This window comes from Astatotilapia calliptera, chromosome 3 (assembly GCF_900246225.1).
Source record: "Astatotilapia calliptera chromosome 3, fAstCal1.2, whole genome shotgun sequence".
NCBI classification, from domain to species: Eukaryota; Metazoa; Chordata; class Actinopteri; order Cichliformes; family Cichlidae; genus Astatotilapia; species Astatotilapia calliptera.
Genome location: NC_039304.1, coordinates 24,894,833 through 24,918,546, shown reverse-complemented (window position 1 = coordinate 24,918,546; position 23,714 = coordinate 24,894,833). Strand labels below are relative to the sequence as shown.

The 23,714-nt window shown below is 41.1% G+C and overlaps 2 protein-coding genes and 1 long non-coding RNA gene across 3 annotated transcripts; 1 reads left to right on the top strand and 2 right to left on the bottom strand.

Moving 5' to 3' along the window:
* Positions 1–359: 359 nt before the first annotated feature.
* Positions 360–4,075, bottom strand: LOC113019059 (uncharacterized). The gene is made up of 2 exons (XM_026162548.1): positions 3,357–4,075; positions 360–752 (listed from the first exon to the last, which is right to left on the bottom strand). The coding sequence occupies exons 1-2, from the start codon at positions 3,989–3,991 to the stop codon at positions 716–718; spliced, it is 672 nt and encodes a 223-aa protein (XP_026018333.1). The 5' UTR covers positions 3,992–4,075; the 3' UTR covers positions 360–715.
* Positions 4,076–6,437: 2,362 nt separating this feature from the next.
* Positions 6,438–7,738, bottom strand: LOC113019058 (uncharacterized). The gene is made up of 2 exons (XM_026162547.1): positions 6,992–7,738; positions 6,438–6,715 (listed from the first exon to the last, which is right to left on the bottom strand). Exons 1-2 carry the CDS (start codon positions 7,673–7,675, stop codon positions 6,551–6,553), a joined length of 849 nt encoding a protein of 282 aa, XP_026018332.1. The 5' UTR covers positions 7,676–7,738; the 3' UTR covers positions 6,438–6,550.
* A 481-nt stretch (positions 7,739–8,219) lies between these two features.
* LOC113019060 (uncharacterized) lies at positions 8,220–23,186 on the top strand. Its single transcript, XR_003271928.1, has 5 exons — positions 8,220–8,467; positions 12,080–12,154; positions 12,254–12,364; positions 20,071–20,162; positions 22,393–23,186. It is a non-coding gene; the product is annotated as an uncharacterized LOC113019060 (long non-coding RNA).
* The last annotated feature ends 528 nt before the right edge of the window (positions 23,187–23,714 follow it).

Sequence of the window (23,714 nt, the reverse complement as noted above, 5' to 3'; positions counted from 1 at the left end):
ATATTATACACACACATTAAAAGTGAATCTCTGTCCATCAATTGCACTCAGTTTACTTCTTACTCACTATGAGCATCATTCATTATTCTCCCCCAGTAATTAAGGTTAGAATATGTTTGTTTTTTTTTATTCCAATCCATTCTTCGTTTGCAGCATTTAAATAACCTTGATCAGATTTGATGGTTTTGTTACAGACTTTTCAAAACAAGTGTTTTGCTTTTCTTTAACAAATGTGGGGGTTAAGTTGTGTTAAAATGTACAAAGCAGTGATGTCATGTTTTGAGACGAGGACCCAGGCACAGAGAGACTTGATGACTTTAAGAATCTTATGAATTAATAAAGAAGTTTGCAGACTTGCACAGAGATGGTAAAATGATGATGACTGATAACAGAGATGAGGACAACAGACAACAAGGACAGGGAGGAACAGGGGTTTAAATGCATCAAAGTGACAGTTCTAGAGAACTTAGGACAACTGGAGACATTTAAGGATGCAGGGACTGACAGAGATGGGGAAGAAGTCTCATTGTGACAAGTAAAGTTTGTCTTGTCTGGCTGAGCAGCTCTCCTGGTGCTCAGCACCCCCAAAGCTCTGATCCTAATCGCCCCTGATCCAGCCCATAAGGCCGAGAATCCAAATGTCCTCCACAGGACTGACTGGAAAGTGAACTTCTCCAGGCTGGCAGACCAAAGTTCCTCCTCTGCTGACAGCTACTCAGGTTTCTTGTCGTTTGTCCCGTTTTCTTTGTCGGCTGCAGAGAAAAGTGAATGGTAAATGGTAAATTGCCTGCATTTGTATAGCGCTTTACTTAGTCCCTAAGGACCCCAAAGCGCTTTACACACTCAGTCATCCACCCATTCTCACACATTCACACACTGGTGATGGCAAGCTACATTGTAGCCACAGCCACCCTGGGGCGCACTGACAGAGGCGAGGCTGCCGGACACTGGCGCCACCGGGCCCTCTGACCACCTTCAAAATAAATCGAGATAATCATCTGAATACCATGAGCGGGTCCACGCCTTTATACGCGCTCCTTTCGGTTTTCTGTCCGTATATGACACCAAAGCACACCCGGAATTTCACGCTGCTCTTCTCGTGATCGTGCGACACCTATGAAGTCATGAGGCCTCGGTCAAAGTCACTCTGCCCTCTCATCCAAAATATACTGATGTGCTTCATCTAGAAGTTACACTAGTCCATAAACAATCACACTGAGGAAAAGTTACTGTAATACGAGCTCAGTGTAAGTCACAGTTTAGCAGCCATTACGATTATGATGATATCCAGCACATGAAATGGAGACGTATCTAGTGCAGCGGTCTCCAACCTTTTTTGCGCCACGGACCGGTTTATGCCCGACAATATTTTCACGGACCTGCCTTTAAGGTGTCGCGGATAAATACAACAAACTAAAACTAGTAGGTACCGAAAAAAAGAAGATTTATTCATAACACACGTGAAAAGACCCAGGAAAACTGAGTTAATGATAAAAACGATAACAAAATAATGCTGAAAACTGATAAAAACCCTGAAAACTATACATTTCTCACCTGAGTGTCAACTCTCGCGGCCCAGTACCAAACGACTCACGGACCGGTACCAGGCCGAGGACCGGGGGTTGGGGGCCGCTGATCTAGGGCAGGGGTGCCCAATCCCGGTCCTCGAGAGCTACTATCCTGCAGCTTTTAGATGCATCCCTACTCCAACACAGCTGAATCAAATGGTTTGATCTCTTCAGCTTGCCATCATGTTTGGCAAAGGCCTGATAACAAGCCATTCATTTGATTCAGGTGTGTGGGAACAAGGATGCATCTAAAAGCTGCAGGACGGTAGCTCTCGAGGACCGGGTGCTGTGCCAAAAAGTGATTTCCAATGTTTCCGTGTATTTCTTATGTGTAATATCTTTACGTATGTTGGTAAATAGACTTCGGTGAACAGTGTTTACATAGGGGTTATATATAGAATTAAAAGATTATCTGTTTTTTCAAGTATCTTTATAACTCTGTGTTATTGTACTCACATTATAACCAATCCGGTCCTTTTTCCCCACTTAAAATATTTTTACAGAACTATTGTAATATTTGCTGCCATTTCTGCTGTCTTACTCTTACAAAAGACATTTTTAATGTTAATGAGATTTTTTTTTAACTGCATAAATAAAGGTTATATAAAAGTCACTGCCAAAAACTGATTGCGGCTTCTACCTTGTTACACGAATGTTGTTTGTGGCTCAATATGAATTTGTGTCATCCATGAGGGATGCATTTGACATATGTTTCACATATTATAGGCCAACAAGTTACTTATAGGAGCAATCAGTTTTTGGCAAATACCGGAAATCAGTTTTTGGCAGACAATCACCGGGATTGGGCACCCCTGATCTAGGGTATTGTGGGCTCACAGTTAATTGGCCTCCTGTTCATCTTTTTCTTTGCCTCTGCAGTCTAAAGGCCTTTACACACCAGAGCCTATTATTCCTGAGAGTATTTAAAAATATTTCGTTTAATTTCCCAGGACGAAACATTTATTTTTTTTTTTTTTTTTTTAGTATCAAGCTCGATTTTCCGATTTTTGTGACGAATCACGATCGTGCTTAACACTTTAATTAAACACGTCACCGGATACGTTTAGCATTTTTAGCAAGGGTAGGTAACTCGAGGGCCGGTGTCCTGCAGATTCTAGATCTCACCCTGGGTCAACACACCTGAATCAAATGATTGGTTCATTATCAGGCCTCTGGAGAACTTCAAGACATGTTGAGGAGGTCATTTAGCCATTTAAATCAGCTGTGTTGGATCAAGGACACAACTAAAACCTACAGGACACCGGCCCTTGAGGCCTGGAGTTGCCTACCCCTGGTTAAAAGGCTAAATTAGGTCAGGGTTTAAAGGGTTAAAACTTCGCGTTTGTGCGTATTAGAACCACGTGTAAATAATAAAATGATCTTTGCTCAGACATATGCGGGACGCCAGGGGGTATCAGGGCCATATTGAAAACTATACCTAATTGATGATTCGGAGAATAAAGTCGAAATTGGGGAGTGATTTGTCGTTCAGCTCCTTGATCTCTCCTTCAAAATTTTGCATCTGATGCAAGGATTCCGACACTGCGTGTGCTGTGTCACAAGACACGAGAAGATGGCTGATCAAGTGTTTGTAGAGGAGCCGTGTAAGTGGTTTGGCTTGAAAGTGCGAGCGTAATCGCTATTTCATCTTTTTCCCCAAAAAAATTTTGCGTTCATTCGCGATCGAAAGAGACACTTTTTTATGTGGCCCTAATACTCCGTCATACTGATCTAATGTCGAACCCGGCTATGAGAAAAAAAAAAAAAAACCCCGGATAGGCTACTTACCACTTCTGGGTGTTATCAGGGCATCTCTTCTTGACTTCCAGCCTCACGACAGATGGATCCCTCTCTTTCTCTCCGTCTTCATTTTGTTTATAGCAGAAATAATACCCACGATGTTCCTTCCTCGCATGTGGCAGATTTAAGGAAAAGTCTCCAGAGAGTCTTCCATCAGCAGTCCCGTTATCTTCGTCTTTGCAGGAATTCCACTCAAACACAACTTGCTGATTCATCTCCCACCGTGCAGAGACACACTTGTTGTCGGCAGTTGAAAAGTAACACGGCAGCGACGCTTTTTCTCCCTCTTTCACGGTGACATTGAAGGGAACCAGAACTGTAACCTGGATGCGCATCTTCCGGCTGTCGCATCTTAATAAATAAAAGCCACTGTCATTGTAAAATATGCGACTGAACAAAATGGACGAGTTTCGAAAGATCCGGCCTCGGTAGCCCCGGGCGGGTGTCCACACACCGCGCTGGTGGACGGCCACGTCCACCTCCCCATGGGGCTCAGCCCGGAGCAGTTTTCCTTCTTCGTCGTTCTTACAGTTTTGTGGAAACGTGAAGGAGTTTCCTAAAACAGGCTGGCCATCTGCAGACAAACGGGTAAAAGCAGCGACGAAGAGCAGCAAGGCTAACATATCTGTGTCACACTGAACACCGGTCAGAAAGTTAAGTGCTTCAAGAGTCCCCCACCGGCACCACCGTTAGCACATTAACAGTGTTTACGTGGTATTATTCCACTTGCCACAAATGTCAGTGTAATGGGGAAACCACGCCCCTCCCGCCCCCTCTCGGTGTATTGTTCCGCACACGATATAGCTAAGTAGTACAGACACATAAAACATGTTTGATAAGCTGATGGGCACCGAGTGTAATAAGTGCTAGTGGACACATGTCCAACACCAGTTTTATGTACTTTTCATTTGTTTATTATTGTGTAAAACTGTATGCAGTCATACAGAGTCATTATCAGTCATCATCATTTTACCATCTCTGTGTAAGTCTGCAAATTTCTTTATTAAATCATAAGATTATTAAATTCATCAAGTCTCTCTGTGCCTGGGTCCTCGTCTCAAAACATGACATCACTGTTTTGTACATTTTAACACAATTTAACCCCCACATTTGTTAAAGAAAAGCAAAACACTTTTTTTTTTGAAAAGTCTGTAACAAAACCATCAAATCTGATCAAGGTTATTTAAATGCTGCAAACGAAGAATGGATTGGAATAGAAAAAAATACATATTCTAACCTTAATTACTGGGCTAAAATCGCCCCTGGGCCGAACTGTTCCAGCGGGATGAAGCAGAAACCGGTTACACACGTTTCCCCCACTTAAGGGCAGGCGTGGAGAGGAGAGGCCGGTGTAGCAGGCAAGTACCGTTTATTGAAGTTTTTTCCCTCTTTCTTTATGTGTGTGCGTGTGGCGTCCCGCCTGTGCCCCTCAACAATAACATTTCAGTAGCTATTAATTACAATTTTGCTAAATAAAAGGATCTGGCTTGCATAAGTCACATTTATATCTATATATCTATATCTATATATATATATATCTATATATATATATATATGTATATGTATATCTATATCTATCTATATATATCTATATCTATATCTATCTATATATATATAGAGATATATATATCTCTATATATATATCTATATCTATATAGATATAGATATATATATATCTATATCTATATCTATCTATCTATATCTATATCTATCTATATATATATCTATCTATATATATCTATATCTATCTATATATATATAGAGATATATATATATAGATATATATATATATATATATATATATATATATATCTATATCTATCTATATCTATCTATATCTATATCTATCTATCTATATATATCTATATCTATATCTATCTATATATATCTATATCTACTATCTATATATATATAGAGATATATATATATCTATATATATATCTATATCTATATATATATAGATATATATATCTTAGTCTTAGCAGCCTGAGGTGACGCTTTAGAGCAAATCAAGTTAGACCGTGCTGTAGCCACATCCAGAACAGCAAACCCCTATGACTTAACTATTATTATTATTATTGTTGTTGTTGTTGTTGTTGTTATTATCAAAGTTGTGTGAATGCGTTGTTGCACATGACACAGCCGGCTTTGTTACCCTCTAGCCTCAGTGTACTTCAGATACATGTATTTATGCTGTTTTTATGCGTAGAGTCTTCAGGTGCCCCGCTCCTCGCCTCCACCACTCCTTCCCACCAGACAGCCATAACCACAACTCCACTTTCAAGTCCTGTCTCAAAATGCTTGTAATTGTGTGTGTGTGTGTTGTTTTTGTTTTTACTTTTCTGTCCAACGTGACCTGTAGTGTTTTGAATCAGCAGAATCTCACTGAAACTAACATTTGTTTAATGGTGAGGTGAAATTGCCGCTTTTTCTGACACACTGAGTCAGAACAAGCATGGGCGTGGCAAAAAGTGTTCCCCACATTGAACAGTGAAAATATGAGCAACACATTTATGAGCAAACAGTTGCCAGTGTTTTTTGGCGGACATCCTTAGACCAAAGATTTTTGTAGTAAAATATAAAGAAGTGAATTGCCTTTGCTCCTTTTTTTGTTCTCAAACTGTTCTCCTCTATAAGCTCAGTCTGGCTGGAGCTTTTTTTTTTTTTTCTCCTCGTCTTCCCTCATGGATTGCATATTTCATTGTTTCCAGTTCCTACCTCTCTCCGACCTGTCCCCTCTAATGTGATGTCTCTGAAATGAATGTATGGTTGGAAGGGGTCCAATTTCACTGCATATGCATGTGACAAATAAAGGTCTATCTCTCTCTCTCTCTCTCGGTTTTTTTAAGCTTCTGTTTGGAAAGATGAGCCTTTAACATAAACTGAAGCCCATGATAGTACAGATGGTCTCTGTTGAAACTGAGATTTGAATCTCAATGAGATTTTTATTTATTTAGAAAATATATATACAAATATAGGCATAGATTTTAAGAATAAAACAAATCAAATCTAAAATCATATGTGAATGGTCATTGTTATCATTTGTGACTATGAAAACGTCGACATTATTAAAATGCACACTAAACACTAAAGCGCGTTCATAAAAGCTGGCATTGTGCAGGAGACGCAGCTGCTGGCAGATGTGCTGAAGAGGAGGAAGAGGAGAGGTTCTGATGGTCCATCTAGGCTTGATTTGCTCGACCGCAGTGCCCATATGAGGCACCTCTGGGGCAGCATGATGTCATTAACCGGCCAATCAAAAGGCCGACAGGCAAACACACCACGGCTGTAATGATAATGATCACCGCAGGCAGAAATCGACTTTCTTCACAGGCTTTCGGTGTCGGCTGCAGAGATAAAACAACAGAAATGCACTCAGATTTAGACGAGAATTTCATTCTGATAACTTCTTACTTTTATTACATTTTCACACAAATATCTATACTTTCTATTACATTCTATTAATTACCAGGATATGTTGCGTAAAAACAGATGAAAGTGGCAAACCAGTGTGTCATAGTCTGAGGTAACGCACTTCAGTAAGTGCAACCGCTCAAGTGCAACCTCAGCTACCGTCTGTACGCTGCCTTCCTGTGACACATGTGACATCCCTGAATACTCACAGGCAAAAACGGAGGACGGGTGCTGTTGCTCTGATCCGGACTCCTCTGGCTGGTGACCGTCAGCCTCACAGCAATCACGACTTCATCTTGGATGTAGCAGAAGTAATCGCCCTGATCGTCTTTCTGAGCTTGCTTCAAGGTTAAAGAAAAGTTTCCGTGTGTGACCCAGTCCGCTGACAGCGACAGTCTGCCCTCAGCAGCCCCGGTGTCTTCCCAGGAATTCCGCTTAAACACGTCTTCTCCGTTTTTCTCCCACCGCACAGACCAACGCGCTTTCCCTGTAGTTGAAAAGTAGCAGGGCAGGCTCACCGCTTCTCCCTCGCTAACGCATCTTTCAGAGGACATAACAACTTTGATCTGAACATCCACCCTCCGAGCGCCGCATCGAAGCTCATAAACCCCGGTATCGGTATAAACTGCGTGATTAAACACGACCGACGAGTTTTTACCGATGCGCTCTTTGTAAACCTCGGTCGGTGTCCACACGCCTTGCGTGTGAGCAGCCACCTTCACCTCGGGGGTCCCGTAAAGATAAGGCCGGTACAGATCACCCTCTTCATTGGTCTGACAGTTTTCTGGAAGCGTAAACGGGTCTCCTAAAATAACTCTCACATGTGGTATCCGTCCCTGACTGCAAAAGGCAAAGATGAAGGACACAAATACGAACAGCTGAAGAAGCCTCATTCTTACAGAGTGCTGGACGAAAGATAGAAAGATTGGCTTGACGCGCAAATGTTCAGATGCCGCCCGGGAGCAGGCGGGACTCTAGAGGGACGTCCAACATCCAATCACCATCCAATGTTAGTATGCAAATGACCCGGTGTCATTCTGTAATGACGACGTGATGAATCTTGCGCTGAATCTCTGGCCCATCATTTATGATGGAAGTGATAGCAGACCTGTAGGTTTTAATTTTTTCAGAATTCCCTCAGTCAGAACATGGCATATCATATTTAGGTGTAAACTAGCGAGCAAACTTCCTGTTAACTTCTAACTCCGTTGAAGTTAATAATTCTGTTTTCATGGATGCCTGGATGTTAAACTTAATTGTTATACCTGATAAAGGGCAACGCTGAATATTTTATTCAAGATGAAAGAATTTAGACAGTTATATTATATTATATTATATTATATTATATTATATTATATTATATTATATTATATTATATTATATTATATTATATTAACACTAAGTAGAGTAATATTAGATACACATGTGTATCAACTGCATTTTACTGCACATTTATAGTTTTTCATTGTTACAGAGTACTTTTAAGATAAAAGTACCGGAAGTAGACGCCACTGCTGAAGCCATGTATTTATTCTTGTCGGCTGGTGTCGGGCAGCGGAAGAAGCAAGTCAAATAAACGGATTCTAACCTCAGAGTCTTTTCAGGAAAACCATTTAAAGACATGGAAAAGACCCTGGTCAGTTTCTCGCCTACAGTTTGGAATTTGAGAGGTCTTCAGACTCTGGGTGAGCTTTCTGAGCTATCAGCCATTTTCGTCGGTCGTTAGCTTTGCTCGCGCTGACTGAAACCTTCAGGGTTTGTGAGATATATCCAGGAAATGTTGAGTTTTTTGGCTCATCCACTTGGTTATTATAACCGTCAAGATAATTTTGAGCCAATGAGACACGTGCTAACTGTGCTACTTTGACCAGACTAGAAGGACTATTGTCCCGCATATTAGCAAGGCTAACAAGCTTAGCATACACGGGCCTCGTCGGCATTTCTAAACCGTCTGCTGGCTTCTTTTCTGCCACACGCTTTCTGACAGTAGAAATGTGTTTAATTTACTTCCAGTTACATCTTTTTGTCTGACCCCGACACCACAAAAGGCAAGTGTAACTAGAGTTTTAGCGATACAAACCATGAAACTAAACGCCACCTCCCGTGTCCTTTTTTCCTTTAGGGTGTGGCGTCTTTATAAGGATCTTTATAAAGTATATAGTGAGGTTGAGCCTTTGTTGTACAGTTGTTTGAACTGATGATCTTTGGATATGTAGTTTTTTAGGAATGACTCCAAGAAACATTCCCAGTGTAGTATGAATTTATTTGGATTTATACAGGATAAGGCTGTTACTGTGTGACATTTAATAAGTCACACAGAGGTGTGTAACTAAAGTGGCTTTCAGTGTTTGAAGTCATCCTCTTTCACATTTACTTTGATTTAGTGTCACTCCTCCACTGAATAAGTCCGCTGAGCTCCAGCTTAGGGCTGTGCGATATGACTAAAATAAAACTCATCCAAACTCGACGTGCATGACGTGTTTTCAGCTGGCCGTCGTGTACCTGGAGTTACATGAAACTTGACAGCTCTTTTTTTTTTTTTTTGCTTTTCATCCATAAACTCTCTCCATACTCTTTGAAGTGATTCTTGTGTAGGTGGGAACGAGTTTTGCTGTGTTTGAGTCTGTGGTGGGGATCGGTTTGCAACATAATTAGCATAGAACAGATTTTTGGTCCATGATAGAAATAATAGCCACTCTACATTTTCATCTGACAAAATAATGTCTTTTTTCCCCGAGTCAAGTTGTCCCCTGTTTTCTTTTCAAGAAAGTGGAAGTGGAGATCAGAGAGCGAGAGGAGGCACGGGGACAGCTAATGAGGTCAAGGAGTTCAAATGCTGGGTCACGCAAACACTGTTGAGCAGGTTGAAGGAGCTGTCCAGAAGTGTGTGGCACGTTTTTTTTTTTTTTTTTGTTGTTTGTTTTTTTTTGTTTTTTTTCTGTCATGTGACATCCTCACACAGAGAGTGGAGCAGGCTAATCAGCAGCAGTCTGGCAAATAGCAGATAAACCAGTTATGCATGGACAAATCCCATGTTTGCTGGGTGGGTTTGACCAGCCAGCTGCCTGCATAATGATCTGAGCCTTTAATGTTCATCCAAACTTGTTTTTTTTTTTTAATCAACTTTGAAAGTTTTTTTTAATGGTATTATAATAATAATATTTATCTATTATCTATTACATGAAACTCTAATTAGTTTCATGTGTTGGTCTGTCCCACACTAATGAATAGGGATGGGTATCGTTTAGGTTTTATCCGATACCGGTGCCAAACCGGTACTTTTGAAACGGTGCCGGTGCTTAAACGGTGCTCAAACCGGTGCTTAAAGAACGGAGAACACAAAATTGGTCCAAAAACCTCTCATGTTCAGCTGTCTTTTTGTAAAAAGATAACAATGTTAGCCTTTTCTGCAGCTATAGGGCATATATGGTATCACTCTTGGCTGGAAGCAGCGCTTAAACAATGGAAAAAAACTCTCGTTTAACTGTTTTCCACTTTTTCTTTGGTCATTTTAGCCTTTTTGGCCAGGGTGAAGGGAGTATCTGCCATCAAACAAGAAGACAGCCGCATGTAACTACGACGGTGTTTGCTAGTTAACCTTACATGCATTAATGTAATAAGTGGTTAGCCTACTCAACGTAAATTACACACGAACAACATTAAGCTACTCACGCAGAGAAGAACGGCTGCTGCTGCTGCCATCATCATCCGTCATCATTTCTGCCACACTGGCAGGGCTAGGGGCCAGGACTCTCCTCTTCGTGTTTTTGGGGGATGTTGCATAACAGGCAACCCACCCGCAGTAGATGTGCTCGGTGTGAGGTCTCGCAGCAAGCTATCAAATACGGCGCATTTCTTGGCTTTTAAAAAGAACGCTATGCGTCGCCAGGTGTTTCATTGGATTCGAGGTGTTACCTCCTTTGACAGTATCACAGTATCAGCTTAAAGCACTTGTTGCTGCTGAGTTTGCATCTTTTGCTGTGAAGTACAGCCAGACTTTTGACCACTTCGCCCTGGGCGTTTTTAATCTGTAGCTCTGCTCTAAAAGAACATACGTACCTGGCCCCGCCTACTACGCTTGCAAAGGTAAAATGATTGGCTAGAATCTAAAGTGTATCACAGCTCAGGGGAAAAAAAGCACCGAAATGTGCGCTGCTTTTCGGTCTGGTTACTACCGTTTATGTCAGAACCGGTGCCATCATGGCACCGGATACCGGTACCCATCCCTACTAATGAAGTTATGAGGGCTCAAAAATACTAAAATTAAAAATCAAATTTCAAGAAAGCCCTTTGTACTTACTGTAATGTTTATAGTAAGAGTGTAAATTTTTACTTTGCTGCATTATATGGATCTTAATGTACCGTATGTAAATTTAGTGAAGTCTACCAAAAAAGAGAGCAGCTGGTTAAAGTTCAGCCCTGAATAATATTTCCTGCTCTTGAGGTAACGTTTAGTATATGTCAACAGAACCGGCTCTGAGCTGCTTTTATTTAAATTTCATTTCAAATCAAAGCCACATAAAACATTTTAGACACTTGAGAATAAAAGTGTTTGTTACTCTCTGCTCTGACTGAGCTCTTTCTAATTTAAATATCAGACAAAGATAACGTGAGTAATTTATTATAGTGGGAAAAAATCCAAACCTTCATGGTTCATGATTACTCATGGAAGTGGCCACTTCCATGAGTAAGCCTTATATGATTTACTCATGAAAGTGGCCACTTCCATGAGTAAGCCTTATATGATTTACTCATGAAAGTGGCCACTTTCGCATTACTTTCATACGTTGTTTTAGTAAGTATCCAAAACATACAAGTTTCATTATATAATTTTTCAAGGGATCTTATATCTGTTTTCACTCTTATATGCTTTTCATACAAGTTTCACACAAGACAGATACAAACTTTATAAGATTTATATATATCTTTTCCATGTGGGTATGTACAGATACATTTCCATTCCATTTCTGCTATCTGTACAACAATGCTGTAAAATAACTTATATGGGGACTACAATATCTGTAGATATTGGACAACAACATTGTACAGATATTGTACTTCTTACGACCGATTTCAGTGACTATAACACAATTTTCCCCCCTTCAGGCAGATGAAAACAAGCATGCTAACACTGATATCTGTGGAGCTTATATGCACTTACCGCTTCAATCAAAGACATGCAGTCAAAGCTGGTCTGTTGTTCTCACGGCTCGTTTTATGTGTTTATGTGTTGTTTTAAGCTGAGGTCGGCTCGAAGCTTGTTCACATGTCTGTGCTCCCGCTCTCCCTTTCTGCAGGTGACGTAATGATGCTGCTCATCTTCATCACCAGCTGTATATGTGATGGAGGCTGAGGATTGTGTGGATGACCAGGTGTGTTTCATTGGTGTAGTTTTCACAGCATCAGGTCCTGTTTGTACTTCACCCTGAAAAGCATCAAACACTTCACATTCACATGTGTCTTTGCTGCAGGAGCTTCACTCTGAATCCTGACCTCCTTCTGCTTCAGTGGTTTCTGACTCCATGACTTGGTCATCATGGCAACCATCTGGACGACTGAGGTCCCCGATTTGACTTTCTGAGGTCAGTCATCACTGTTAATGTTTATATTTTGTTGGGATTGTTAAAAGTTAGCAGGCTGTTACATCTGGTATCATGTATTGGTCTTTTTCCTACAATGTATCAGGTGGATGAGACCAACTGAAGAACTTTTCCCTCTTTAACCCTTTAAGACCTACCACAGAACCAAGTCCGCCAGAGCTTACTTTATATTTTTACATGCTGTAGTGCCATTTTTGGGAGCATTTCAAGTTGCTATACATCAATACAACTGTTATAGCCCAAATTGTAATAATATGTATGCATTACCGTATTTCCCGGACTACAGAGCGCACCTGAATATTAGCCGCACAAGCTAAAATCAGGGGAAAATCCTGTTTTGTACATACATTAGCCGCACCTGACTAAAAGCCGCAGGTGTTTCAATGTTGACTTATCATATGTAAGAGAATATGCACAAATCGAATTGTCAGGAAAGAGATGGCTGTTTGGAGACACAGCCCTTTTATTAATATTTTGAAAAACAAGTTATGGGTACATATTTGCACAACTTTTTAGGTATATGTACAAGTAGCGGTAATTACAAGTAGGAAACATGTGCTGTGCTTCATAAACGAGTAACAAATGTAGTACATAACAATAACCTACAGCACACCAGAAAAATAGATTCAGACTACCTTTTAGGCTCAGGTGGATGGATGGATGTTTTCACACTTTTCCACGCTGTCAGATTCCACTGGTGGAGTTGAGCATAACTTGCTTTTCGCAAGTTTATTGCCGCACACCATCCACGACTCCCGCTGAACGCGTAGCGCTACTTTGAAGTTTGTTTTTCGTGCTACTTGTACGGCACTATGTTGCCTGGCGGATGGACATGTGACCAACATACCACTCTTGAACACCGATACTGTGTGTCTGATCACATGCCCTTCCGCCAGGCAACGTAGTGCCGTACAACAGCGGAACAAACAAAACAAATCGTCTTACGATATGACAAAAATCAGGGACAATCCATAGAAAAGCCGCACCTGACTAAAAGCCGCAGGGTTCAAAGCTTGTGGAAAAAGTAGCGGCTTATAGCCCGACAATTACGGTAAGTCCATAGTAATTACATAAATTGCAAAAAAGTGCAATAAACTACAAAAAAATTGAAAATCATTTTTCTACTTAGAGAAATTTAAGAAATTTATCCCTCAAAACTTTAATGCTGCTTTTTTGCAAATTTGCAGTATAATATTTATTTTCGTTTTTCCTGCAGTATATAAAAACTGGTGTATTTCAAAAATAAAACTATGAAGACACTCAAAATAAATTTCCTGTGGTGGGAAACTATTTTGTGCAACTTTTTTGTATTTACAGTTTTGAGGGATAAGCCTCTTAAATTTCTCTAACTAGAAATATATGTTAAAAAAACAAAAACGATTTTCAATTTTTTTGTAGTTTATTGCACTTTTTTGCAATTTATGTAATTACTGTGCACTTAATGCATATATATATATATTATTAAAATAATAATGATTGTATTGATGTATAGCAACTTGAAATGCTCCCAAAAATGTCTCTACAGCATGTAAAAATATAAAGTAAGCTCTGGCGGACTTGGTTCTATGGTAGGTGTTAAAAGGGTTAAAGGCAGGTCATGAAAATATTGTCAGTCCATGGTGCAAAAAAGGTTGGGGACCGCTGCTCTTAATTGTTGTGACAGGTGTTCGAAATGCAGAGAGGTGCACTTGATTTGCCACACGGAGCAGCGCAAGAGTAAAGCACGAGGGAGGGGCTAATAATTGGCTCAGTCGTCTTTAATGATCGTTGAAAGCCCAGATCGTAATCGAGATTAAAATTCGATTAATTGAGCAGCCCTATATTGAAGTGTGGAATGAAATAGGCTGGTTACGTTAAATCATCCCAGGATGTGGGTTAAACGAGTCTCTCCTCTTGGAGTCTCAGACTGAAGTCGATGAAGCAGAGATCAGGACCCTCATGATCTTTGAATGCATTTCCACAGGTCTATAAAATCAGGCATCCAGTCATGCAGTTACAAACCTTGTGAAAAATGGCTCAGCTCACTGAATTCAAGTGTAGTATTATAACAGATGCCACCACTGGAATAAGTTCAGAGCGCACAGGGGAAGAAGCTGTTTGTGAATGCAACGCCTCAGATGAAGCTGCCAATGTTACAACAATTGCCAGTGAATGATGAATATTTCAAGAAGCTCTATCAAGCCTGTTAGAGGAGGCTTCCTCATCCAACTGTTCACATCCTCCTTTCTTGCAGTACACTTGTAAAACAAACACTGTAAACAGATAATACACCCGGCTTATCTACGCTGTGACACCTGCCATTATGAGTAAACTGTGTGTAAAAGAATATAACTTAATGAAGCGGGGAAGATAAACATCAGTGCTGCATTTATGCCGCCTCTCACACAGCGTGTCAGTGCATCATGACCCAGTGTCCTGCACCGGGAAGCTCTTGCAGGACTCTTCTTAATCATAATCTACAAGGCCGGAAAAAGTTTCCTGTGCTTCAGAAAGTGGAGCATCAAAGGCGTCAAGTTAAATTCCTCTACCCTTTATCATTCCTGGCAGTCTGCAATTAGGGGGGTAGAAAAGTTATCTATGCATAGAAAGCCAGGGATTGTAAAAGAAACCAAAAGAGGACTGACTGTTGTTCTTGTTCCTGAAGGTGGTTCTTTGTGCCTCTGATGGTGTGTTTGTGTTGATGCTGCAGAATCAGGCCAAGGTCTCTCTAATAGTGCTAAACATCAGGCTGTTAACTGCAGAGCATCAGACCTTATCTGTGATCCTCCCGACAGTTTCTCTCCTAACTCCTGGTAGGAGTTCATGGAGGACTTCAGCTTCTTGCAGCTGCTCCTGCTGATAGATGTCATTGCTGTCTTCTCCCTCTGCACTGGCTGCTACGTCTTCTTTGTTTCTGCTTTTCTCTTTGTCATGAATGTGAATCAGGCAGCTGTGCTGAAAATATGATTGTTCTCCTTATAATAAAAGCTGGAAGCTGGAAGTCCTGCCTGTGCTGAGACATTTTTTTTCATGCATGATCTTCACAGAAATAAACAGCACAGGACAAAGGAAACTGTGGGTGATGTCATCTTTAGTTCATAGAAAAATATTAAAGAGTCTTAATTTGAATTTATTATTTACCAAATTGAGTCCAAATGAGTGTGGATCATCACATACATACTATTGAACCAAAAAGCCCAAAATGTGTCATCATTATTACTATTTTTAATATTATTTATCAGTAATATGGACAGAATAATGTTTCGGCACCTGCATTATTCTCATTTTCATTATCAGACTTTGATCTGTTGTTGGCTGATTGTTGTAAACTTGTTATAACAGAGGGGAAGATCATTCTGGGCAGCAGAAATGTGGAAACATGAAAAATGGAAAAACACTGACAGCAATTTATTAAAGAATCAGATTCATTCATTAAGGTCTGTTCTGGGTTGTTGGGGCCACTTTTTCTTCTCCTGTACAGTCCTACTGCCTGTCTGTCCTTGTCAGATGTTTAGTTCAAGCTCCATTAAGTTGAATGGAGCTTAAGTTGAAATAAAGGTTGAAGTGCTTGAAAGGATTCACCTTGTTTACTCAAGTAAAAGTGAAAAAGTGCAGGCTCTGAAATGTACTGAAAGCAAGAATGTAAAAATTAGTTCTTGACGGACATTTCTACCACTTTTTCTTTCCTTTTTGTGGAAACATTGTGCTCTATTAAAATAATAATAATATTAATATAACTTGTACTTGGAAATATATATTTTACTTTGCCTGTGCAAACAGTAAAGTGAGTAAAGTGAAGAGTTAAAGTGAGATTTTGCAGGTGCTAATATCCACTCCCTGCACTGACTGTATACTGTTCACACCGTCTTTATACCAGAAACTTCAGTCTGTATAAAGGTTGAATTGGTTTAAGCATCATCACTGACCATGAGCAGCGTCTCCACTGTGCAACAGTGTAAAACGGTGCTTTACTGTAAATTCACCACAGTTTGCCAGACTAACCTGTAACTGCTTGTATTTGAATAACAAAGTATGCATACCTCAGTTTGTTTTGGAAAAGTTTCAAGATATAAAAAAAACACAACTTCCCATCATATCATCCAGTATCTGAATTTAAATAAAATGAGGATTTGCCAGGTAAACTTTAAATTTCTAGTTAATCAAATACTCCTGAGCAGTGCTCATCTAAATAACCTCTGTTCTCCTGTCCTTGTCTTTCTCCGTCTGAGTGAAGTTCTCTCGCGCTCTTTTCTCAATTTGTCGGTGTTTGTTGAGCTGATAGAAACTTCTCATTTAAAATGAGCTGTCCTTTAGAAAGAGTTACTCCCTTTATGCTCGCTCCTTTTCTGTAGCGCTGCTAAATGCTATAAAGTACCGAGGCCACGACTCGTGGAAATGTGTTGGAAAAGCCCCTGTGGATTGTCTTTTCTGTGTTTTTATTTCCTCTGTTAGACTCATACCGGTTTAATGCCACGAAGTATCAGGACTCATATTGTTAAACACAATACAGATACTTGTGTTAAAATGCGGGGAATCAAATAAAATCAAATTATAGACACCGGAACTTTAAACTGAAGTACAGTATATACATGCGTTAGAATTTTGTATTACATGAACTTATTTCGGCACGGTGGTTAGCACTGTTGCCGCACAGCAAGAAGGTCCTGAGTTCAATTCCACCATCAGGCCGGGGTCTTTCTGTGTGGAGTTTGCATGTTCTCCCCGTGTTTGCGTGGGTTCTCTCCGGGTACTCCGGCTTCCTCCCACTGTCCAAAGACATGCAGCTTGTGGGGATAGGTTAATCCAAATTGCCCATAGGTGTGAATGTGAGAGTGAACGTGAGTGCAAATGGTTGTCTGTCCCTGTGTGTTAGCCCTGTGACAGACTGGCGACCTGTCCAGGGTGTACCCCGCCTCTCGCCCTATGACAGCTGGGATAGGCTCCAGCGCCCCCCGCGACCCTGAAAAGGATAAGCGGATGGATGGATGGATGGATGGATGAACTTATTTCAAGCTGCAGCAGTGATCGGATTTCCTGCAGAGAGGAAAGGAGGCCGAGGTTTCTCCCGTGGGCCACACGCAGGCCTCAAACAAGAAGCTGTAACACGAACGTAACTTGTACCTAAAACATGATTTGGGCGATATTAATGCTCACTGTGATCTTTGAAACTTTGGATAATAGCGTTAACTCAAATGTGTCCCAGATAAAAAATAATTCAAATTATTATTTTTTAATTTAAAAAACGTTTGATGTGATTTCGTTTTTCGTGTTGAATTCTTATTTGTAGGGAGGCTCCATGATAGAGCACTGCGGGACTAACAGTGTTAACAGAAGGACTGCAGGTAGACTGAAGAATATTTATCATGAAATATTATAACTAATAAGTAATTATTATTCATTACTCAGACACCCATTAAATATTTTATTTAGTTACGAACTCTGTATAAATATACATGCAGTTGGATGAAATGTAAAATAAAAGGATTAACCGAATTTTTCAGAAATGCTTGAAGATTAAATGAACGAAATAAAATGCATATTAATACGAATTTCCTTTCCTGCATCCTCAAACACATTCAGAGATATTTTTGACGCTTAAAATATGCAGATACCAGAAATATATTTTAACCGCTGGCAGCAACTGATGAGCGAGGGAGCAGGAAGGTCCCGCATCTGCGTGCCTTATTCTTATTCTTATTAACTACCGCCAACTAACTTCAAACCTTCTCCACTTTACTGACAACTGGGCAGCAGAAAACCGATCGGTGCCTATGCCATTCCCAAAATGCGCTGGCATGATGTCGGGGCAGCATGAGTACGAGCAATTTTTTTTTATTTTATTTTTGCCGATGCCCGTGATGCCACCCCAGGCAACCGCCTGTGTCGCCCGTATCAAAAACCGCTACTGGACATGTAAATAATAAAATTATTTTACACAAGACACACTTGTTGGCGGTAGTCAAGGGAATACGGCACGGCGGTGTCGCTTTTTCTTCCTCTTTCACTGCGACATTAAAGGGAACCTGAACTGTAACCTGGATGCGCATCTCTCGGCTGCCGCGTCTTAGCACAAAACCACTGTCATTGTAAAATATGCGCATCCAGGAAGAGATTTGAAGGACCCGGTTTCGGTAGCCCCGGGCGGGTGTCCACACACCGCGCTGGTGGACGGCCACCTCCACCTCCCCATGGGGCTCAGCCCGGAGCAGTTTTCCGTCTTCGTCGTTCTTACAGTTTTGTGGAAACGTGAAGGAGTTTCCTAAAACAGGCTGGACATCTGCACACAAACGGGTAGATACAGTGAAGACGAGCAGCAGGGTTAACATCTCTGCTTCACACTGAACGCCGGGCAAAAAGACAAGAGTCCCCCACACCTACACCGCTCCTCGTACGGTCTTTGACACTCCCTATTAGAGTCATTTGACTGCCCCACTTTAAGAGGAGAGGGCTGTGTAGCAGCCGCGTGCCCAAAGTGCCATTTTCTTGAAGTTTTCTTTCTTTCTTTTTTTGTTTTATGCCCGTCAACAATAACATTTGAGTATTAATCACAATTTTGCTAAATGAAAGGATCTGACTTTCATCACTCGCATCCATGTGAATGATGGGGCAGAGCGCGCTGACGCGCCGGTGAACACTGGGTCCTGTTTAATTATGACAGTAAAAAAACAGATTATATTAGATTTCTATTTCAAATGTGGAAAAATGCTGATTTTACAAGAGCAAAATGATTGTATCTCTAAAGTTTAAACATTGAATAAGCTTTCTGCCTGCACAGAGTGAATAGTCAAAGTGAATCATCACAAATACATTATTTGATATTCATTACCTTGTTTTTCATTTTAATTAGTTTATTATTATAGCAGTAACAATAATAAGGGGAGGATTCTGGATCAGCACCATGATGTAAACTTGTGGCCATAGTATATACATGAGAGTTTTCAGTTTAGACGTCTCTGCTGAAAAACAGGGCGGCACATGTACAGACAGACTGGTGTGGACACTCTTCTTCAGTGGGGTGGGGGTGTTTGTGGCTAATTGAATTTGGCCCTTAATATTTGCAGAGGTAGTTAATATTTATTGCTTTATATACTGCTTTGCCCTCGTCTGTTCTGAAGTCTACACTATTTACATTTTTAATGCTGTAACTGCCCACATCATTATTTCCATCCTTCATTTTTTTCTCTGCTTTTTTTTGGCTTTAAACAGGGAGGGACTCAATATTGTGGTGCACACCACTCGGCTGAAAGCTCAGAAGCTCTAAAGTTTCTACGCCCCACGTGTCTCACGTTGAAATGAAGAGCACTTAATTATCAGCCTCCTTTTTAATCAGATATGTCTGATGGTGAACACAAGCCTCCAGCAGCCAGCTGTCTGAGCTGAGGAAACAAAAGGCACACTTACAGTCTAAGCTTTGGTTTCCCACGAGCGTTAGAGTTAGCCTCACTGCCACAGTCTCATGTTGCTGTCACGAGGAAGCCACAGGGATCCTGCACTCACTCTTCATAGAAGTGACTGTGGTATGTTAGTGGTTTGAGTTTTCATAATGAGCTCCTTGAAAGTTGTCAGTCTGTTTCACTGTGGTGAGACTTACCATAGTCCTACTCAGACCCAAGCACCCTGCTTTAAATGTGTGTGGTTGTCTGTGCTGGTCGGCCTGCAGGTGTTTCTCTGTATTTGACAAAGTGGTTTGTGTTTGTTCTCTGTTACAGCAACCATGATGGATGCTCTGATGCTGGTGGAGAGACGTGAGGTCAGCCAGGATTCACCTTCAGAGAGGGCTGAAGGGGCTGGACAGTGGGAGGTGAGCAGAGCTGGAAGGATGATGGCCTGTGTGGTTGGGTGGAGGACAGACGATACAGTCAGATTCAGTATAAAGCAGGTGGAGCTTTGACAGCAACCACACAGACCCAGGGAAATAATCTCTGGATGATTTAAATGAGACTTTAACTTGTTTTAGTCACATTTGTGATCACTGTGGGGTTTCTGTCTTATTGTTGAACAAGGCTGTTTTCTTCATTGTGTGTAGTTGAATGTGTGCGGTTGACAGTTTCCAGTTGTGCACAGGCTCCTTGGACTGTGTGATTTTACTTTGAATTGTGTACTGTGTATGTGGGAGAATACCTTTAAGGTTTATGTTGAAGAGTGAATCTGTTTCAGTGCAGCTGGTGTACTTTCTTCCTCCTTCTTGTTGTCACACTCAGACTTTTAACGTCCTTGATCTTTGCATTAAATCAGCTGGTCCTGATAATCTGCTCCTGCCTTCCAGTGAGAGGCGATCAGGTGACCAGATGTTGTCTTGCAGGTGTCGATTGCATTTCTGTGAGAGCGGAAATGTTACATCATCACCTAGAGTTGGACGAATTGTGGTTGATTAAAAACTAGAAAAGGTAGAAAGCCACTGCTGGTTTCAATTTCACAGCGCCTGTGATGCTCACCGCTTTGGGGTTTAAAGTGACATTTGCCAAAACTCTAGCTGACTGTAATTGAGACCCCACTCAAACACATTCTTCAGTGTGTGTGTGTGTGAGAGAGAGAAAGGAGGGTGGTGCCATTGAGTAGTGTTTTTATTTCTCTAAGTAGTTTCATTCATGGTTAAGTACCACATTAACCACAGCACCAGCTGTTTACACAGTCATTTAGTGGTCTGTTAAAGCCTGCTGAGGGGAAACTGTAGAGCAGAGAGGGCCACAAACAGCCCACTTTGGTCTCAAGTGGGTTAAATCACTGCAACTCTGTCAGTGTGAAATGTTTAACTACAGCACCATCCTATCATTACTGTTGTTTTTTCTTCAGCACACATACAGTAACAGGATAAAACGACTTCCTGCCAAAGTGTGATCCCCCCCATCTGACAGGCAGCAGCAGCAGCAGCAGCAGGCGATGTACTTTCAGTCATGCTATTGTTACTCTTACCAAAGAGCTGATATATTATGGTCACACTTCTCTCTGTGTAACAGCACAGTTCAGCACAAATGCACACCAACAAACAAACAAAACTTAATAAAACACACATAAAAATCAATCACAGTATGCTCCCAATGAATAATCTGACAGTCAGAAATATATATGCTCCTCCTGTTTTCTCTCATATGATGATGATTCCATCATGAGGCACGTTAGCCGAGTAAACTCACATTAAATCATCTCAACACAAGTGCCATGGAGCACTGGACGCACTCAGTTTGATAAACCTGCCTCCTAATTCATAACAAATCACAACAACAGCTGCTTCAAGGCACTTTATCTTGCAGAGTAAAGACCTACAATAATCACAGACTGATATCATATTGACTGTCTCGTGGCAGCAATTATGTCAGGATTTGGTGACAGTGTCGGTGTGTTTGATCGTCTCATTTTGGTGCAAAAATAGTTGATCTGACTGGATGAAACTGATGTTGACAAAGTTTAACTTTGAGGACATAATTTGCAGAAACAAAGTGATAAATCACTGTGTTTTTTATTGCAATACTCAGAATATCGCAAAATGTTTCAAAAATGCAACAATATACTATCATGAGTGAAGTATGGTGATAGGATCCCGTCGTGTGCTGTCTGGTGATTCCTGCCTCTAGACTTTGATCTTTGCTGATCGGCAACATTAACGTCCATCAGCACAGCGTTTCCCACTGAGAGCTGAGCTGTGGACTGGCTGCACCTTGTTGACAGGCTGAGTGACACTTGGAGAGATGTGGACTGACCTCCTCAGCTCCTCAGGAGCTCAATTCTGCAGGAGGGCACTGAGCCTCAGCAGGCAGACAGACTCCCTGACATTTATTAACTGTACTTACTGTACGGGTGCTTAGATTTGTACTGGGAATGACAGCTGCAAACAACTTCAGACCCTTGAGCAGTTTTCAGGAAGTTAGGACTGAAATAATCTCTGTTGTTGTTTGTTTAATGATCTTAGTGCTGATTTATCTTTTCAGCTTGTTTAACTGAGTCTTAATGTTAATGGTGTGTGTGTGTGTGTGTGTGTGTGTGTGTGTGTGTGTGTGTGTGTGTGTGTGTGTGTGTGTGTGTGTGTGATGCAGAGCTGCTCCTTACTGAACTCGACCCTGCAGAGCACTGAGGGCGTCCTGTCCAGCATCAGGACCAACTGGCAGGAGTTTGTGGAGGACGATGGCTTCTGGAGGGTCCTGCTGCTGCTGCTGCTGCTGCTGCTGATGGTGGTCATCACCCTCCTCTCCCTGGGCCTCGCCTACTACGTCAGCAGAGTCCTGCCTTTCTCAGGGTGGAGAGGAGGCAGGAAAATAAACAAAGATCTCTATGTAGAACAAAAACTCTGGTGTTTATTTCTTGTGCAAATCTGATCATTTTATTGGAATCTGAACAACATCATGTGATGCTGTCAGCACGAAGAAGAGAGGACGGTGACTCAGAGACACCAACAGCTTCATGTGTGGCCTAACACCTTTACAAGCACTCATTGATAAAGTCACCTTTACATCCCTGTTTGCTCTGTTACAAGCTGTATATTGCTGATGTTTTGTATCTTTTCATTGTTTTCTCTCACTTGTTATTTATTCAAATGTCTTTGGTGTGAATTTTTCCCTCGCTGTCTTTATTTCACACAAATACCTGCAGCCTTTCTGACGGGAAACAGTTTTGTCAGGATAACAGAGCCGACTGCAGAGAAACACCTGGGCTGAGTTTAGATGAAGCTTCAGGTTTAACTGGGATTATGGCAGCAGATTAATGCTTCTTACTTTGTTGTATATTCATTTTATCTTAATGTGCTTTTGTTAAAGGTTTTCAGTGTTTATTCCATCAAACATTTGAAGTCATTTAATGTGCAAAATGAATAAAATCATGACTGTAATCTGCATCAGGTTAGAGCGTCACTTTGTTACCAACTCAAAACTTTATTGGCACACAGCAGCTAACCTGAGCTTTTTACAAAGCGCAAAGAAAACAGGAAAGACTGCAAATCTGTAGAAACAGGCAGGATTAGTATACACTGAACAAAAATATAAACGCAACACTATTGTTTTTGCTCCCATTCCCCATGGGATGGACGTAGAGACCTAAAATTCATTCCGGATACACAATATAACCATCCCTCCCAAACAGTGGTCACAAATCAGTCCAAATGTGTGGTAGTGGGCACATCTGCTATATTGAGATAATCCATCCCACCTCACAGGTGTGCCACATCAGGATGCTGATCTGACATCATGAGTAGTGCACAGGTGTACCTCAGACTGCCCACAACAAAAGGCCACCCTGGAATGTGCAGTTTTGTCTCACAGCAAAATGCCACAGATGCCACAAGCAATGAGGGAGCGTGCAATTGGCATGCTGACAGCAGGAATGTCAACCAGATCTGTCGCCCGTGCATTGAATGTTCATTTCT

Excerpts from the sequence above, each read along its gene's own strand:
- LOC113019058 (XM_026162547.1), bottom strand. The coding sequence starts at position 7,675 with ATGAGGCTTCTTCAGCTGTTCGTATTTGTGTCCTTCATCTTTGCCTTT. Across the intron at positions 6,716-6,991 it reads CCCGTCCTCCGTTTTTGCCT|CCGACACCGAAAGCCTGTGA; the intron begins GTGAGTATTCAG and ends TTATCTCTGCAG.
- LOC113019059 (XM_026162548.1), bottom strand. The coding sequence starts at position 3,991 with ATGTTAGCCTTGCTGCTCTTCGTCGCTGCTTTTACCCGTTTGTCTGCA. Across the intron at positions 753-3,356 it reads CCTGATAACACCCAGAAGTG|CCGACAAAGAAAACGGGACA; the intron begins GTAAGTAGCCTA and ends TTTTCTCTGCAG.